The sequence below is a fragment of the Emydura macquarii genome, unplaced genomic scaffold (assembly GCF_026122565.2).
Source record: "Emydura macquarii macquarii isolate MOO-44397 ecotype Brisbane River unplaced genomic scaffold, CSIRO-AGI_Emac_v2 contig_2417, whole genome shotgun sequence".
Taxonomy (NCBI): domain Eukaryota; kingdom Metazoa; phylum Chordata; order Testudines; family Chelidae; genus Emydura; species Emydura macquarii.
Window position 1 is genome coordinate 851,010 of NW_027132554.1, and position 19,141 is coordinate 870,150.

General features: G+C 50.0%; 1 protein-coding gene across 3 annotated transcripts in view; it reads right to left on the bottom strand.

Moving 5' to 3' along the window:
• Positions 1-19,141, bottom strand: part of LOC137161956 (discoidin domain-containing receptor 2-like) — a 91,483-nt gene that overhangs the window by 16,455 nt on the left and 55,887 nt on the right. For 2 of the 3 annotated variants that reach the window (XM_067561447.1, XM_067561449.1), the window contains exons 5-14: positions 18,726-18,873; positions 18,375-18,480; positions 15,812-15,998; positions 10,626-10,872; positions 9,804-9,896; positions 9,049-9,206; positions 8,578-8,773; positions 4,111-4,355; positions 2,450-2,571; positions 753-950 (exon numbers count right to left, since the gene is read on the bottom strand). In XM_067561447.1, coding sequence (XP_067417548.1) covers positions 753-950; positions 2,450-2,571; positions 4,111-4,355; positions 8,578-8,773; positions 9,049-9,206; positions 9,804-9,896; positions 10,626-10,872; positions 15,812-15,998; positions 18,375-18,480; positions 18,726-18,873 — 1,700 coding nt within the window. The remainder of the gene's footprint in view (positions 1-752; positions 951-2,449; positions 2,572-4,110; positions 4,356-8,577; positions 8,774-9,048; positions 9,207-9,803; positions 9,897-10,625; positions 10,873-15,811; positions 15,999-18,374; positions 18,481-18,725; positions 18,874-19,141) is intronic. The other variant, XM_067561448.1, reaches the window with a different exon arrangement.

The following is a 19,141-nucleotide window of genomic DNA, read 5'->3' on the forward strand; positions in this document are numbered from 1 at the left end:
GACGGCAATGCTTGTGTTGCACAGACTGGTGGTAGCAAGCAGCATCACAAGCTAGGGTACCCCTAGGAAGCGTCGGAGTAGTTTGCTGTGTGAGGAGAGGGTGGTTTGGTAGGGGGCTGACAGAAGCCCACTTTGGCAATTAACTGATCTTTGACTACTAGCGGTAAACATGCCCAACGGACTGTGAAGGGATGTTAGATGGGCGGGTTCTGAGTTACTACAAAGAATTTTTTCCGGGTGTCTGGCTGGTGAGTCTTGCCCACATGCTCAGGGTTTAGCTGAGCATATTTGGGGTTGGGAAGGAATTTTTCCCCTGGACAGATTGGCAGAGACCCTGGTTTTTTTTGTTTTTGCCTTCCTCTGCAGCATGGGGCACGGGTCACTTGCTGGTGGATTCTCTGTACCTTGACATCTTTAAACCATTATTTGAGAGGACTTCAGTAACTCAGTCATAGGTCAGGGGTCTATTACTGGAGTGGGTGGGTGAGGTTCTATGGCCTGCATTGTGCAGGGGGTCAGACTAGATGATCATAATGGTCCCTTCTGACCTTAAAGTCTATGAAGCTGGAATCCTGTGGCAGGCAAAATTAATGTTGTGATACATGGTTTGTGGCGTACACGGTTTGTGATATGTTACATGTGTAGCAACTTTAACTGGTTCACAATTCAGATTTTTTTTTTTTTAATATTAATATACTTTAAGTTAAGGGCGCTGAAAATATTGCATTTGAACCTGCGACTTCTCCTCTTACCTAACGCAGGGAATGTTGTTTGAAATGGCGAATTTACTGCAGATCTCCCGCTGTGACAGGAACTGGTTGAGGTCTCCGTTCTCCATGTACTCTGTTATCATGCACAGAGGGTCATCATGCACACACACCCCCAACAGTCGGATGATATTTGGGTCCTTCAGCCGGGACATGATCTTGATCTCCTTTAGGAAATCATTTCTTAAAAAGAGAAAGACATAAGTCTGATTCCTTGAACACTGTCCTTTTTTCCTTTGCTTGAGAAATCTGGGAGGAGCGAAGGGGAGATAAACAGGCTGTACGCTAAGGGTGAGAGTTTTTCTGAAGTCTCCCAAAAGAGTTATCTGTCTTTTTCTCCCTGAATTATTCTCCCACTGATTTCTTTGTTCTGCTTTGTAACCAGAATGGACCCTCTTGGAATCCCCTTTGTACCCACAGCTGCAGCAGAGAAACAACTTAAGCATGCAGGACTTAGCCACACAGGCTCTGCTCGGACCCCAAGAGGAAATGTAGAAGGGAGTCGTGGGGGAGAAGGTGCAGGGGTTGTTCCAGATGTGGTGCTGTCAAGGTCCCAGGATAAAGGATGATGTAATAGCACCATGCAGGCAGTGAAAGTTTCTATACATCAGTCTCTACTGTGTCCATCCCTGTAGTACCTGATCAGGTTTTTCTATCAACATGTCTGTATTTCTATGGTTTCTCCTATGAACTGCCAGACTGGATCAGCTCCTGGGGCCAGACAGAAGTATTCTGTCACTGACGGTGCCTAGGACCACAGGAAAGGGTAAGAAACCCAAGTACAGGCTGCCATTATGGGAAACCTGCTCTCTGGAAGAGTTTCCTCCTAACCCCTCATAGCTGGAAGTTGGCTCATGCCATATAAACTATGGAGGGTTTTTATCTGGTGTAACGTCACTGTGGATGTTCCTGCTGTATATAAATGTCCAGCCTTCCGTGAAACTGTCCAACCTCATTGTTTTCATGTAATTCCTTATAACTTGCATCCTTTTCAAAGTACTCCTCCTCTGTGTCTTTGTGACCCTCTGCTGGAGGAACTGGACTTGTGCAACTGTCTCTGTGTGCACAGTGTTAGTGGATAAGCCCCACTGTGCCCTGCTGGATAGGGGAGTGATATTATCAAATGTATCATTATTAATCACCTTTGCCCATCAAGTATGGACTATAGCCCCCTGCTCACGAGCGCCACTCGGCAGCCAGGACAAAACTGACATTGCGCTGTCTTCCCATTCTCTCTGTTCAAATACCCAGACACACACTCATTCACTAACTCTTCATATATCACAGAATCATAGAATAAGAAGATGAGGGTTGGAAGGGACTCAGGAGTCATCTAGTCCAACCCCCTGCTCAAAGCAGGACCAACCCCAAATGAATCATCCCAGCCAGGGCTTTGTCAAGCCGCACCTTAAAAACCTCTAGGGATGGAGATTCCACCACCTCCCTCGGTAACCCATTCCAGTGCTTCACCACCCTGCTAGGGAAAAGGTGTTTCCTAATGTCCAACTTAGACCTCCCCCACTGCAATGCACACACCAAGGGCTGATCTGCCCCTCACTTACACAAGTGTGAACTGGATTAGCTCATTGAAGTCAGTGAAGCTACCCTGTGTATAACTAATGTCAGAGCAGAATCAGGCTTCCTATTCAGATGATTGCTGTTGCATCGTGTCGGGCAGTTACCTGGCTGTTTTGTTGACATTGGATCTTAGCATTTTCACCGCCACTAGGACCGGTTGGTTGGTGAGTTCCATAGATGAGAGTCCCAAAAATTCCAACAGGCCATCTGCTTCACACAGGTGCACCTGGAAAAGGGAGTTCAGTGTCAGCCAGGAACACGTGTGTGGTAAGGTCAGAGAAGAAGAGGAAAAACACCTCAGGTTATGGATAATCATGATCAGACTTTATCATGGAGGTCACGGATTCCATGACTTCCAGGGACCTCGGTGAAATGAGTCTTTTCAGCTTTCACCCCTTGACCCTGGCTGTGGGGCGGAAGCTGTCAGCTTCTGAGGGCCACAGAACTCTCAGGGGGCAGCAGTGGGAATCCCCAGCTCCGAGCCCCCATGCTGGCAGCAGGGATCCTGCGGCTCCAAGCCCCAGACAGCTACAGGGACCCTGCTCTGCTACTCTGAGCCACCAGCGGCAGATGACAGGGGGCTCGAAGTCACCAGCGGGCGACAGGGACCCCGCGGCTTGAAGCTGCCGTCACCAGCAGGTGACGGGTGGGCAGCAGATGCCCCGTGGCTCACCTGCGGCATGGAGCCATCACTGCCGGCGGTGGCAGGGACCTCACGGCGGGTGGCGGAGGGACCCTGCAAGCCCCGAGCCACCACCGGGGAACCCCGGAGCCTGAAGCCCCAAGCTGGTGCAGGCGGCAGCTCCAAGCTGCGAGCAGCGAGGGGACCCTGGAGCTCCGTGGTCCTTCCGCCACTCACGGCAGCTCTGAGCTCTCCCCTCTACCCTCAGCAGTGGCTCTGTGCTCTGGGGTCCCCACCACCCACGGCAGCAGATGGCTGGGGTCCCCGGAGCTCTCAGCCATCACGGGGGACCCCGCAGTTCCCAGTTGCTGCAGCTCCCAGGTGTCGGGAGTGTCAGGCAGTGAAGAGAGAGGCTGTGAGTTTTCAACAGTGAATAAGTATTCCAGAGAGCCCAGGAGAAGAGGAGAGTGGGAACAGGGGTGTGGTTAGCAGGGCAGGGACCGTAGGGCTGAGCTGGCTGTGAAGAAGGGCACTGGAGACGGAAAGGCTGGGACTCTCGGCAGTGCCAGGGCGGGGGCAGCTGTGGCCAGAAAGGAGGAGACAGCGGAGGTGGGTTTTGGATTTGTGGGGGTCAGGGAGGGTGGCAAGAGGAGAAGGTAGAGCTGGTGGGAGCAATAGAGGCCGGCGGACAGGAGGGTTGTGGAGATGGTGATGGAGGGAGGGAGGCAGGGAAAGTGAAGGGCAAGTGAGAGCATTTTACAGAGCAGAGGTTTATCGTGGACAGGGCCAGGGGAGCGAGGGGAGAGCACGGCTGGGGGAACCGCCAGCAACTCGTGGGAGTTAAGACCAGGCTGCCCAAGGCTCCTGACACAAACCAGGGGAGGGAGAATGCAGAGAGGTCTGGGTCCCTCAGCGCCGGTGGTCAGTCTCCATGGCCTGCTCGGGGGCCAGGAGGGCACGTGCAGACACCCCTCCCAGAATGCCAAGGGCGGGTACGTGAGCCCTGCTGGAGCCCCCCAGGCTACAGTCTGGTGCAGTGTGGACCGGGCGGGCAGGCGGCTCACAGACCGGCTGTGCCCGCCCCATTGTACTGGGGCATGTGCCTCCATTCCCATTGCAAAAGGGATGGGGAGGCGCCAGTACCTCTCCGAACTGCCCTTCTCCCAGCTTCTCCTTGAGCCGCAGCTGCTGCCGGGGGAACTCGCCCACGGAGATGTCCTTCTTGGTGAGTGAATCGACAGTCAGGGCTGGCACAGCGTACATGTTGTTGCCGGTCACGCCCTGCAGACTGACGATGTCCGTCTCCGCGTAGTGCGGCACGTTGTTCTGGAAGCCCTGGTGCGGGGTGGACTTGGTGAGGTCGGGCTCGGCATAGTCGCCACTGCACGCTGAGGGAAAACCAAAGGCCTGTTTAGTGGAGCAGGCCCGCCTCCTCCAAGCCACTGCGGCCGGATTGCTGCCGGGCCCAGGAACCCCGGGCGGCTCGTCTCAGACGCAACGCTGCTGCTCCTGCCTGCATGGAGATTTCGCTAACTAGGCCCCTGGTAAACCACACACATCAGCACGTGGAGGGTCTGGATTAGCATTGTCTAAGCTTGTGTTAAATGGCCATCGACCAACTCAAGTTCCACCCAGAGACAAAACTCTCCCCTAGAGAGCCCTGGATGTGTGTGACACGGGGCATCTCAGCGTTCCCAGGTAAGGACTCGAGGGGCGGCTGTGCTGTGAACGCTGCCTGGGGCTCCATCGCCTCTCCCCACGCCAAGGTTGGATCGCTACAATGCACTCCACGGGGGGCTGCAGCTCAGCTGGGAACAGGACCTGGCTCTGGGGCAGAGTGCCTGTGGAGTGGTGTTTCTTTGGAGCAGCACACGTCCCCACGGTCTGCACTGGCTGCCTATTGGTTTCTGGACAGAGTTTAAGCTGCTGTTTTTGAGCTACAAATCCCTAACTGGGCTGAGACCTGGCTACTTGAGGGACCACCTCCCCTCTTGCCAGACTGTCTCAGCTGCGATCAGTGGGGGGCACTCTAGCTGGTCCCCCGCCATTTAAAAGAGATGGGGGCTGGTGGCATAGCAGCCTCAGTGCAGGGCTCTCAGCTCAGGAACAGGCTTCCCCTCATCTGAAATAGCCCAGCTCCACTGACCTTGTGAGCACGCCGTGGGACGTGTCTGTTTACATGGCTGCTGCGGGGGGGGTCTCAGAGAGATATCAGCCAGTTGCTCTGCAGCTGATCTCATTTTGGTCAGTAATTTACGGCAGGGGGCACAGGGCCATGGATAGGCCCCCTTTTTATTATTTTGGTACAGCCCTAATGTACTACTGTGATGTTTAATACAAACCCCGCTGTGGTAAAAGGATGCTGCTCAGGCTGCAAAGTCAAACCCTTAGTCACGCGGAAATGACCGAATTAAGGTGTTGATGCAACCTTAATTCCACTGTAAAAACAACGAGAGTCCTGGAGCACCTGAAAGACTAACACGTTTCTGTGGGCATCAGCTTTCATGGGCTGCAACCCACTTCATCAGATGCCTTAACCTCCTCCGAGCAACATGCCATCAAATACAAGTTGCATTGTAATGCAGTTACTCTCAAGGGCCACAGCCAAGAGCTCTGAGGTCACAAGATCGCCTAGGCTGCAGACTGGACACCTTTACCGTATAGCCTTTCGTTACAGGAACACACACTGCTTTTACCATACGGCTCCCGCCTCATTAAGTGCACAGGATGGATGATGCTGTGGGGACGAGGTCGCTATCCAGTGCCTCCTTTTGTCCTGAACATTCAATCCACAGCCTTATTTACTGCTTCCCCTACACTGAATAGGGAACAATGAATGTCCTCACGGGAATCGCTGTGATGCTCATCACTGTAGCATGTGAACCTCACAAACATTAGTGACTTGATCTTCACAACCCACCGGAGAGATAGGAGAGCGAGTGTAACCCCATTTTACAGATGGGGCCTGAGGCCCAGAGAGATTTAAGTCAATTTAAAAAACACGTCCAGTCATTTTGAGTGCTTCAATGACTGCAGGCCCAACCTGAGAACACTTACAGCCCCTGACCTTCTTCACTACATTTCTTCCAGCTTCTGCTGTGAATGGGGCAGGAATGATAAGGACAACAGCCTCATATGCTATACAGCCTCTTCTCATTCATCATCCTTCCAATACACTAACTGAGGCAGGGGTCCTGTGGAAAAGGTGGTATGTGATCATGTAAGAACAAAGGAACGCCCATACTGGGTCAGACCAATGGTCCATCTAGAACAGTGTCCTGTCTTCCGACAGTGGCCAATGCCAGGTGCTTCAGAGGGAATGAACAGAACAAGTGATCCATCCCCTGCCACCCAATCCCACAGCACCTGACAGTCAGAGGTTTAGGGACACCCAGAGCACAGGGTTGTGTCCCTGACCATTTTGGCTAATAGCCACTGATGGATCTGTCCTCCATGAACTTATCTCATTCTTTTTTGAACCCAGTTATAGTTTTGGCCTTCACAACATCCCCTGGCAACGAGTTCCACAGGGTAACAGTGCGTTCTGTGAAGTACTTCCTTTTTGTTTGGTTTAAACCTGCTGTCTATTAATTTCATTGGGTGATCCCTGGTTCTTGTGTTAATGTGAAGGGGTAAATAACACTTCCTTATTCACTTTCTCCACAACAGTCATGATTTTATAGACCTCTATCATATGCCCTGCCTAGCCATCTTTTTTTCCAAGCTGAAAAGTCCCAGTCTTTTTAATCTCTCCTCATACAAAAGCTGTTCCATACCCCTAATCATTTTTGTTGTCCTTCTCTGCACCTTTTTCAATTCTAATGTATCTTTTTTGAGATGGGTCAACCAGAATTGCACACAGCATTCAAGGTGTGGGCGTACCATGGGTTTAGATAGTTGCATGATGATATTTTCTGTCTTATTATCTATCCATTTCCTAATGGTTCCTAATATTTGGTTAGCGTTTTAGATTGCCACTGCACATTGAGTGGATGTTTTCAGAGAACTATCCACAATGACTCCAAGATCTCTTTCTTAAGTGGTGACAGCTATATTAAACCCCATAATTTTGTATATATAGTTGGGATTATGTTTTCCAATGTGCATTACTTTGCATTTATCAACATTGAATTTCATCTGTCATTTTGTTGCCCAGTCACCCAGTTTAGTGAGATCACTTTGTAATTCTTCTCGTACTGCTTTGGGCTTAATATAAAATTACTGAAGATAGTTGTCTGCAAATGTTGCCACCTCATTGTTCACCCCTTTTCCCAGATCATTTATGAATATGTTAATCAGCACTGGTCCCAATACAGATCCTTGAGGAACAACGCTATTTACCTCTCTCCATTCTGAAAACTGACCATTTATTCCTACCCTTTGCATCCTGTCTTTTAACCAGTTACTGATCCATGAGAGGACCTTCCCTCTTATCTCACGACTTCTTACTTTGCTTAAGAACCTTTGGTGAGAGACCCTGTCTAAGGCTTTCTGAAAGTCTAAATACACTATATCCACTGGATCACCCTTGTCCACGTTTGTTATCCCCCTCGAAGAATTCTAATAGATTGGTGAGGTATGATTTTCCCTTACAAAAGTCGTGTTGACTCTTCGCCAACAAATCATGTTCGTCTATGTGTCTGATAATTCTGTTCTTTACTATCATTTCAACCAATTTGCCTGGTACGAAAGTTAGGCTTACCAGCCTGTCATTGCCAAGATTGCCTCTGGAGCTTTTTAAAAAAATTGGCATCACATTAGCTATCGTCCAGTCATCTGTAATTAAAGACCATCATAACGCATGTGCAGGAGGGAACCAAATTAAGTTTGCATGGGCAGCTTAGTTCTGGCATTTCCTAACTTTTTAGTGCTTCACTTTGCAACCTTAACATTCTTTTAATGCTTTTTAATTATTAAGTAATTTCATACAAAAAACGTGGAAAACCAGAAATTCTTTCAGGTGGAGTCGTATTGCCCTCTCAAATGCGCAAATTAGGTCCACAGCACAGACCTCTGTCTAACACGTAAGCTAAAGACAGCAGCAGTTTACCTTCCTTGCAGCATGGTGCATGGATTATCTGCAGGGATCGTCTGGACATAACCCACCTAATCAATTCCCTGCCACTGCAGGGGCCTCGGGCCTTGGTGGCATCTCATTCTCTCTTGTTCTCTGCCAGTGACATACAACAGTGTGGTCTCCTAAGGACTGAAATGCTTCAATTTAACTGACACCATTTGACTCAACAGAGGGGTACCTGTGTGAAATGAAATGGCTGTGATGCACAGGAAGTCAGACTAGAGAATTTAATCATCTCTCCCAGCCTTAAACGCTATGAAATGACAAGTAACGGGAAGTTATCCTCTACGTGGAACAGCCACCAAAGGGGGATGGGACTCACACTTTGCCAGTGACTTGCCAGCAAATTGCTACAGAGCAGGGGACGGCCGAATGTCAAGACTCCTGGGTTCTGTCCCTGGCTCTGGGGAGGGGAGTGGAGTGGAGTGGTCAGAGCAGACTGCCAGGGCACTGGATGGAAATAAAAGGCACGAATATAGTAACTGGACAATCCCCACCAGCACTGCTGATTTCAATACACGGGCCACTTCTACCTGAATCCTCGGCACTCTGGGAGAGTTCTGGCAGCTTGTGGAGCAGTGTCACTGGCTGGTGATATTCCAGGTCCAGCGGGAAGACCCGTTCGTAGGTGGGATTAGACTGGTGGGTCTGGGTCTGGTTGTTGACGATGGTGTAGCTGTAGAAGGAGAGACGAACCATGGCGTCCTCCTCCAGGATTCGCCGCGGGGCCTTCGGAAGAGAGAACAAGCTGCTGAGTGACTCTGAGGTGGCCAGGCAACGTGCTGGCTGATTGGGGCCTGCTCCGTGCTGAGGGGTCCAGGATGCGACGGTGGGGAGCGGGGAGTGGGAGCGCCATGACACCACGGCATCCTGTCCACTGGCGACATCGCAGCACCGCCGCGGCAAGCGGGACAGGGACTCCCCGACACTTCATAATGCAAGGGAGAGCTCGGCAGAGCCAGCACGGCTCCAGCCTCCCACATGCAGCAGCACCGTCACGTTACCTTCTCCAGCCTCTTCTGGACATACTGCTTCCACAGGATGACGATTATAACGATCAGGAGCAGAAGGATAATAGCCACAAGGCAGCCAACCAGGATGGAGGTGCTGGAGTCCTCTGCTTTCTCGCCTAGCCAGGTGCTGGTTACAGAAGAAGTGGTCTCTGTACGGAGGAAGAAATTGAAAAGAAACTGGAGTCACGAGATGTAAGGATTGCACTCACTGGCTAGCTGTCACAGGACCAGATTTCCTTCTACAGTCTGGTGCAGAAGAGAACGGGGGCAACTTCCTGGACAAAGCTAATCTGTGTTCACACTGGTTTAATCAGAAAGCCTCTGTTCCCGGAAGGTCACAAATAACTTGGTGCTAACGGCTTCTGCAGCCACATGCTGCTCTTGCCTTTGGAAATGATGGCTCTGGGCTACTGTAACTCACAGGAGGGTGGGAAACGAACCCGCACTCAGTGTCAGGGGGTAGGTTTCAAGGTTTGATTGGCTGCACGTGTGCGCTTGGGTCTCCTGCCTCCTAAAGTGGCCTGGCCTATCCTATGTCTGGCACTGGGGTGGGGCAGAGACAGCCCTGGATCAGGGGGCTGCAGCATAAAGCACTTAGTAGTGCTAGAGGTGGAGGGTTATGCTGGGTGCATACAGTGCTGCAGGAAGCACTTTGCAGGGAGGGAGGGAAAGAGCATGGCCTTTCACCCCTCAGTGTGGTCTGGCACCTCTGTGCAGTGGGGGAGGCACTGTGCACAAGTCCTTACCCCAGGCTCCCTCAGTAGCGTTGGACTCTGCATCCAGCGGCTCTGCTGTGCTTGTGGCTAGAGTAACCACCATAGGGTTGACATTCTCCATGTCTGTGGAAGGCAAGAGCAGGTGTCAGTCTGTCACGTGCCACCTCTGCCAGCAGTCTCTGGGATCCCCAAGCAAAGCCCGGGCCATTCACACCCAGGCCATTCACACCAGAGGCTGCTCAGAAAGAACGTACTGTGCAAGGGCCCCGCCTGCACACCCTAGTGCAGGAGCGTGGCCTTTGCTCGCTGACTCTCTGGGACTGCTGGCATGGGACTGGCCTTGCAGGACGGGTCCCAGTGCCAGGTTAAGTCCAGCCCAGACCAGAGGAGGTGATGGGAGCCGGCTGCCTCATTGCAGCATGAGGCTTTGGGGGGGTCATGACTAATCCTTGTTTGTAATGAGGCTCCTCAGGAGTTCAAAAGTCCTGATACAGAAACCAGAACGGCAGGAGACTGGCTGGAAAACCAGGAGTTTGTTAAATAAAAACACCCCCAAAAAACTGTTCTTTGCTCTGGCTTCCCAAGTCCTGCCTCCTTGTTCTCCCCAAAACCGTGTGTACTAATCACAAGCTGGAAATTCAACCTCCAGTGCTCCCGCTGTCCGATTTCCCCCCGCCCCTCTCCCCGACTGCCACCTTCCTCCCACTGATGGTCCTGCTTCCCAGCCCTTGAATCCTGTGTATCTTCCATCAACACTGCCTCTGCCAGCCTCATTCCCCACTCGGGTTCCCCCCCGTCTGCCTCCGGCTCCCCACAATACCCTACAGCTCCTCAGACTGGACGGAGACTTACCGGACTGGAAGGAAATCTCACTGATCATCATCCAGGTGTCGGCAAAGTAGAAATGGCAAAGGACAGCTTTGCCCACCCGCTGGTTCAGGGGGATGGTCACAAACCTCGCACTGGGGTTTTTGTCATCCAAGATGGTGGTCACGCCAACAGGTTCAGATTCCCACTCTGCAATCAGCCGTGGTTTGAACTGACATTCCACCTTCTGGAAGATCTTCACCCCTTTGGAAAACATGTTGTTGCAATGCACCTGGCAAGAGTGAAAAAGGACCAACCAGACTGAATTCTCTCCTCAGACTCCCCAGGAGCGGCAGCTTTGTTGACACAAGGACCAGGTCCTAAACATGCCACCAATGCTCTCTATAAACCTAAAATCCTTGCATGGAAACTTGCCTAAATGCATATGGTCACAAGCACAACGTACCCTGCAGAATCTGGGACAAACACTTGAGAACAAGGCCTCTGGCATCTGAGGGCTGCATCCTGAATTCTGCAGAAAACCGGAAATTGTCTTGTCCCCCGGGCAGATTCACACATGGAGACGAAGGTGATGGTTTGTATCACAGGAGTTTTTACGCTCCCCAAGCGGGGCCTCACCATGCTAGTGCTGTACGGCTGCTTTGGAAGCAGTGACTCTGTGGATACTGCAACTGTCCAGTGGAAAAGGGGCTGGACACACCACAGAGACACTTGGGGGACTCAAGGGTTTGGGGATCCCGTTGCTAACCTGCAGAGCAACAGCGGGGCCTGCGAGGCCTAGCGGGGAGTTCGTGTGTTGGCTGTAGCCAGTGGAGCTGGGGAGCTGAGTGCAGCAGGCACAGATAAAGCTTCCTCACACTAAGGGCAGGTGGTAGCGAGGTGCCTCCCCATGCTGGCTACCCCCACGAAGCATCACACCGATGCCCTGGAGCAGGGGTCGTCCATTATTTTTTGTCAAGGTCCAAATTTCTTGGCCAAGGTACAATCAAGGTCCAGACTCCAGGGCAAATAATAATAATTAGTACATAAAAACGTGAGGCTCTGTTCAAAAGTGTCCGGCAGTCCGAATTTGGCCCACGATCCACCTATTGACTACCCCTGCCCTGGAGGGAAGCAGGGAAGAGGCTGACAGAAGCAGCAGCCATGGTCCATGCAGCCTGAATGCAGCTGGGATCGCTGCCAGGTCCATGGGCAGACGAACTGAGAATACAGCTGGACAGGGACTGACCAAGGCTAGAAATGCAGCAGCAAACAGACTGAGAGCAAGAGTGAGCGTACCAGGAGCAAGAGCAAAAAAACCCAGGAAAAACAGCGCCAGCCTGAGGTGAGAGAAGAGGACCAACGGCAGCACGAGGAGAAGCAGTGTCAGTGCAAGGAGAGAGAGGAGGAGAAGGAGGGGCATTATCAGCACGAGATGGAGAAACTGCACCAGAAAAATCCTAGTCCTAATCCTAGCAGGTGAAGCCAGACCCCATGTGCCTGTCCTGGGGGGAGGAATAGATTCCAATGTAATTCCTCGCCTTGGGAAAGGAGAGGACATGGGTGTGTTTCTAAATGCTTTTGAAATGAGGTGTGAATTGCACAAGGTGGGGCAGGAGGACCTGGTACAGTATCTGGCTCCAGTATAGTCAGGGACAAAGGCTTTGGGCATTTTCATTCTGATGGACAGGGAGGACTATAAAAATTATGGGTGATGGAAACAAGCTTTGCTGCAAACGTTTAAATTGAGCCCAGAGGTGTAACGAGGAAGGTTTCAGGGAGGTCAGAAAAAAGGGGGCATGACCTATGCTGAGGTTTCAGCCCAAATTAGGGGTTACGTAAGAAAATGGGGAACTGGTTGGGGGGGTTACCACGCTGAATAAGGCCTGTGAATTCATGCGTTTGGAACAATTACACCCATCAGCAACAGCAGTTCAGCAGGTGCTCAAAGCATTTCCCCAGAGCTGTGTTGGTTCCTGCACCTGCGTGTTCCCAGCCTTTCTCCTGCCTTGGACTCAGCCCTGCTCCGCCCTTGGGGAGATATTCATTGGCTGGAGAGATACAGGGACAGCTAAAAGGATAGTTAAGCCCCATGTCATGAAAGCCCATCAAATGCTCCCAAGGTATGAAATCTGGGTTAAAGTTCCTGGGGTTAAAAGCCTTCCCTCTATCTACAGCATGGATAGACCGAGGAAGAGCCAGGGGTGCTGGCTGTAGGTTGTGGTCAGATATTCCGTATTCTTTGCTTTTGGGGGATAATATTATGGCTTTAAAAGCAGAAATGGCAAAGCAGGCCCCCTCAGTTAGCATCAGGTCTGCAAGGGATTGTGTAGCCAACATGCAAATGGGACGGCTGACTGGGAGGGGAGGATGTTTGTTCCCTGTCAGTATCCAAGAGGAATCAGGTGTATATGGACAAATACCTGAGGAGAGCAGGGGTGACACAGCCTCCTTCTCCAAGGGAGGGAGGAGACCTACTGATGTGAAAGGAAATCTTCTAAATCCTGAAAGCTTGGCTAGGGAAATTAGCTTGCTGCCTACTCTTTCCAGCAACCCCGGGACAGTACAGAGCATGGTGCAGGCAAGTGTCCCCAGCCAGAATTAGCGACACTGAGGCAGCTGAGGTGCACTGCCAAATCAGTGACACCCACCCAAGGTGGGATATGTCCAAGTAGAGTGTAAAAGGCTGCTTGGGAGATGACAATGGTAACCACAACCCGGAAGGAGGGGGAACTTCATCCCCCAGTCTCTGCCTGCCTGCTGGTCTGCGAAAGTGTAAAGACCCTGAGCCAGGTCAGAGAGGAAATTCTGACTCAGTGTGTGGGGAGCCAAAAGCCACTCCAATGGGGTGGGAAATCAGTACTCCTCCGTCTGCCCCAACATCCCTGGGCCCTGCGCTCCAGCGAGGTGAGGCAGAGACAGGAATTTGTTTATAGGGGAGGGTTGAAGAGTCTCTCTTGCTTGACCCCTCTGCTGTTAAAAGCCGTGCATGGCTGAATTTTTAATAGTGAGAGTAATTAGCCATTGGAAAATAAACTTAAAGATGCAGTGGATTCTCTGTCACTTGAAGACTTTAAACCAAAACTGGATTTCTCTTTCTAAAAGGCATGCTCTAGCTCCAGCATCCGTCACTGGGTTGGGTGCAGCAATCAGTGGGTGAGGTTTTTCTGGGCTGTGTTAAGCAGGAGGTCAGTTTAGATGATCATAGTGGTCCCTTCTGGCTTTAAAATCCATGAACCCATGACCTGGATGGGTCAGTTATACATTGCATAAAAACATCATCAGTTTTAACATCTCTACTTTCAGTTTTCATGAATGTCTCTTTGTTCTTTTCTCGTGAGAAAGGGTCTGTAGAAGCAGATGATTTACCTTCTCTACACCATTCATTCGTTTGTATACCTCTTTTTTATCCCCTCCTCTATTTAAACACTCTTAATCTTTGCAAGCTCTCGGGGGTTGAACTGGCTACTTTGTGGTAGATGGTCTAACCGTACGTTTCCCAGGGCAATGCTATCTTGTGCTCAGGAATCTCTGCTTTCATTAAAAAGAAATGTAAATGGTTGTGAAATTGCCCTTTGAACTGTGAATGAGTGAGCCTGAAATGCTAGCTCGGAGAGAGATGCACACTTCTTCTAGTTAGTTCCAAAGATTGTTCACTGAAATTAGCTGATGACAGTGTAGCTCCTTCATTGGCAATGAAAGCATGGGAGAAAGGGAAGGGACAATCAGATTGCAAAGAGCTACTATGAGCGTCGTCTTGTTTGGGTGTCTTGTTTTGGCACGCGAACTCTGGGAGCCTGGTCTCTTTTCCCTTCTAAATTACCCCATCTCCCCTTATGCCTCTGGAGGTTTCTAACCATTCTTGTTACCTGTCACTGGACCCTTCTTTTCTGCTATATCTTTCCAAGATAGGGTGACCGGTACTGAACAGTTTTCCACAGCAGGACGTCATGCCCATTTATATAACGACATTATATTTCCTGTCCCATTCTTTAGGCATCCTCACAGTTTGCTCTCTAGTGTCACTGCACACTAAGCAGGTGTTTTCACTGAAATGTCTAAAGTGATGCCCAGATCTTTCTCCTAAAATGTTATAAGAAGTTTAGATCCCAACACTGTACATGAACAGTTCATATTATTTCTCCCCGTGTCTGGCATTTGTCAGCACTGAGTATCACCCATTCACTTACTGTAAAGTTAGGTTCCTCATGGTCTCCCCTAGACTTGACTAACTTAAATAATTGTGTGTCATCTACAGATTTTACCATCTGATGCTCACCCCTTTTCTACATGATGAATTAATATACTAAACAACATGGACTCTAGTACCAGATTCTGTTAATTGAGCTAATCTTTGTTAATCTTACTGTTTGTTTTCTGCCTCTTAGTCAGTTTTTAACTCATGACAGAACTTTACCTCCCACCCTTCACAAATGACAACTTATATGGGAATTAGCCAAAGGCTGTCTGAAAACACAAATAAATTGCTTCTTCTTTATCAAGTATTTTACTGACACCCTCAAAGTACCATAGTAGATTGGAGAGGCATGTCTCACCTTAACAGGAGCTGTATTTTCCCTGTCATAACATGGTTATCTAGTCACTCTATATATCTGTCTTTAAATTATTGTTTCAACCAGTTTTCCTGATACTTTAGTATCACTGGTGTGTAAATCATGGCATGATTTTAAACTCTGGTGCACCATTTGCTATCTCACAGTTCGGTGGTATAGTACCTTATTGTAATGAGAGATTGCACATCGCTTTTATAAGTTCTAAGTTCTTTCTGAATTCCTGGCTGTAGAACTTCTGTCCCGGTAACTTGTTTCTCTTTAATTTATCACTTTGTTCCAGTGTTTCCTTTTTCTCCTGTCTGCATCTGAGGATGCTTTGTATGTTACCTGGTATGTTTCTGTATCTTTACTGAGTGAGGGTGTCTCTCAGAAGCATGTTTCTAGTCTGAGAACTTGCATTTGAAAGTTCAAAATAATCTCTAAAACCTGCTTCAAATTAGCTATTTCTACAAATATCTCTGCCCGTAAAGTAACTCATTGCAATACTAAAAGCCATAAGAGCCAGTGAAACTTCTTATTTAAATAAATATTGAACAGAGCATGTGTGGAGGTATCATTCGAGAACCAGAACACCAAGGAGAAGCTGGGATCCTGTGTCCCACACAGACACGAAGCCATGAATACAATAGGCTGGGGAGAGGGGAAGGACTGCAGTACCTTCATAGAGGTGAAGTTCCTCTGCCGGTCAAACTGAAACTCCATTTCAACAGAACCTGTGCTGAAGCTCTCATTCTTCCAGCCGACATAATCATACCCTGGCCACACCCGGTACTGGTGACTCTGTGTGAAATCGTCCAGTCCCAGTACACCATCTGTTAGCTGGCCCAGGCCTCCATACAAATGCCTAGCAAGAAATGCCTAATGGTTAGACAGAGCACCAGAGGGGAGTGAGAACAGACTCATAGACTCCTCTCTTGGTATTGGGAAAGGATTGATTTAATTATACCTATGACACCCTGGAGACATGAGTGCCTAGTTTCAGTCCCGACTATCTCCTGAATGTTCCCACAGCTCTCCGTGACTCAAGGCAGCTTGTTCTGTTTTGAGGGATAGTGAAAATCCTTTTCTCTAATCCTGCATGAGAAGATGCAGCCAAGTGGTCGATGCAAAGCCGAGACTGGAGAAGATATTACTGGGCTCCGAGCCTTTCCAGAGTCTGTCAAGCCCCTTGGTGGATCAGAACACAAGTTGCTCAGGACCATAAATCGTCAGCTTTCTCTTGCTGAATGGTTTAGGCCAGAGTCTCTCAACCTTTCCAGACTACTGTACCCCTTTCAGGAGTCTGATTTGTCTTGTGTACCCCCAAGTTTCACCTCACTTAAAAACTACTTGCTTACAAAACCAGGCATAAAAATTTTCACAGTTGTGCAAAACTGGATCTTAAGCATTTTTAATTTTCACAGTTGCAGAAAATGATGGGAGGGTTAGACAATAATTATTTAATGATAGCAGATGTTGAAATTCAAAAAGTTAAAGCTTTATAACCATTAAAACAGAAATTGTCAACATCACAGAGTAAAAATATCCAAAGTAAATATCCTTAAATCAAATGGTGAGGGGGTGTTTACCCCACCCTTCCCCAGAAAGGGTAAATGAAGACTGAGAAGGGGGCTAATTAACCCCACAGGCCACAGCTGAGGGGAATCAGGTGGCTACGTAATCCCATGACTGAGTCAGGGAGTCCATCTGAGGAGGAATAAGCTGGGCTGGTACTATAAAAACAGGCAATTGGAAGCAGAGGGGACAGCTGGGAAACTCTGCAGTCACTCCCTGGGAGAAGAGAGGTGCATTTGGGCTGGCGAACCCAGAGAGGGGGGAAGTCAGGAAGGTAGGACTGGGCTCAGGGAAAGGCAATAAAGTCTAGAAGGGAACAAACCTTGATTGTTGGCTAGAGGGTCCCTGAGCCAGAAGTTGGAGTAGAGGGTGGGCCCAGACTCTCTTGCCAGCCATGAAGGGAGTGACACCATGGGGCAGTGAAGGGGAAGACTGCCTGAGACTGCTAGAGTGGAGAGAGACTTTGAAAGACAGGAGTACCCCGAGAAGGGGAAAATGTTTAGCGTGACCTAGTCAGAGGGCTGAGTCATGAAGAGGCAGCAGCAGCTTGTGGAGCAATAGAGGGGCTGCAGACCCAGACAGAGAGGCAGTGAGACGGCGTGGAAGTGTGGGAAGGGATGTTGACCTCACGAGCCAGTCTCCAGGGTGACCAGGAGGAGGTGCCATCCTAGTGGTGAGTGACGTACCCCATCACAGTTGGTGGAGAATGCGGGCAATGACAGTCACTCCTGATACAAGGGGAGTGCAAGAGACTCAGACAGTTGGAGACAGCTGCCTCTGATACAAGGGGCGAGGGAACAGTTGTAGAAGAGACACTTGAGGCAAAGGGACAATGGAACCGTCGTGTGCAGACACTGGACCACAGAGTTGCCGCCCCCTGTTCATGGCTATCACCGGATCTCCTCAGTGTCATTGCAGGTCTAGTCAGACTCCCAAGTTGTAACCCTGAGGTGCCAATGGTGGCTGGACAACCTCAATCCTAGAGGCAGCTGTAGTTAGCATTACCTCTGTCGTGCCTGGACTGAGCCTCAACCATGCCCCAAACTCTGGAACCGCGCTGGCAGAAAGCCACGCAAGGCAGTGCCCTCCACTCCCACGTGGAGCAGCTGATGGAGTAACAATGTCAGTGATCGACAGCAGTAAAAGCAGCTGACATATCTAATACTACCAGCATGGAGAGCTGATCAGCGCCCATCGCTAGGAGATCACTGACAAGCGCAGCCTCTGAGTCAAACCCAGCCTGTGTCAGCCTGACAAGGGTCACAGGGCTCCGACGCAGACAAATACTGCGCGAGCTGTTTTGCCACAATTCTCTCCATCCCTTTAACCAAAAGTGGAAGGCAAACACCTGCACAATAGCTGGCCATATAACAATGGGTGCATGCAGACCCCCTTCATCCCTTTGTCTCCAGTAATGGACCCAGTACTTTCCCACTAACCTGCACCAGCCAGAAGGGCATGGGTCTCATGCACTACAAGCCTGCATATCTGTAGTTACAGCCTCTGTCCAACACATCACCCAAGGAATTAAAACAACCACATCACTCAACTGGCAATGTGGCAAATGCAAGAAGGATTCTGGAACTAAAAGCGTGGTGATCGCTTCAGGGACAAAGAGGAGATAATGTGCACAGTGCCAGAGAGAGACCAGGGTCACTACACCCACCTGCGCTCCTGGAAGCCATCGTAGGTTGAGTCATTCAGGTAAATGATGGGAGAGCCAGGGGCCGCTATCGTCCCTCCCGCTGGGATGTTGTAGGACGCCAGACCATCTAGAAAAGAAGGCCACAGAGCTGAGAAAACACGTCAGCAGCCACTTCTGATTTTCTCTGCCCTCATGATTTCCTCTTTCTTCTTGATCTGAGCAAACATTGGTCAACAGGAAGCTCTAGGGGCCTGGCACTCACATGGCAAGAGGGGGGCTGCCAGTGTGTCTCCGTCACACCGCTGGGTATGGGCAGCTCAGGGATCATGGGTAGAAGCCACTGTAGAAGTAAAGATGGAAATCAATCCTTACCAAACCAGATGCAGCCGTAGAGCTCCACCCTCATGCAGACAGTCATGGGCAGCTCCGTTACAGGGATCACCCGGATATAACGGGCTATGATGGGGGGCCGAAGATCTTTCAGGACCACATCATATGTATCAATGTTGCCTTGAATCACCTGGAAACAAAGGATGACTTAAATGACCAGCTGCAGAGACAGCAGGACACACACTCATTGCCTTAAACGCAGCCAGAGAAGGTGAGCCTGGAAAAAAGAAGCTGGCAAAACAAAACTCTACTGCCTGACTCCAACACTATCCTGAAGGACAAGGTGGCACAACTGCACAGCCCCTCACTGCTGTGTGTGTGTGATGTGGGGGGGAGGATGGGGAGAGCTAGGGAGAAGCTGGGCTCTGCAGTTTGGAAACAGTGGAAGACAATTCTTG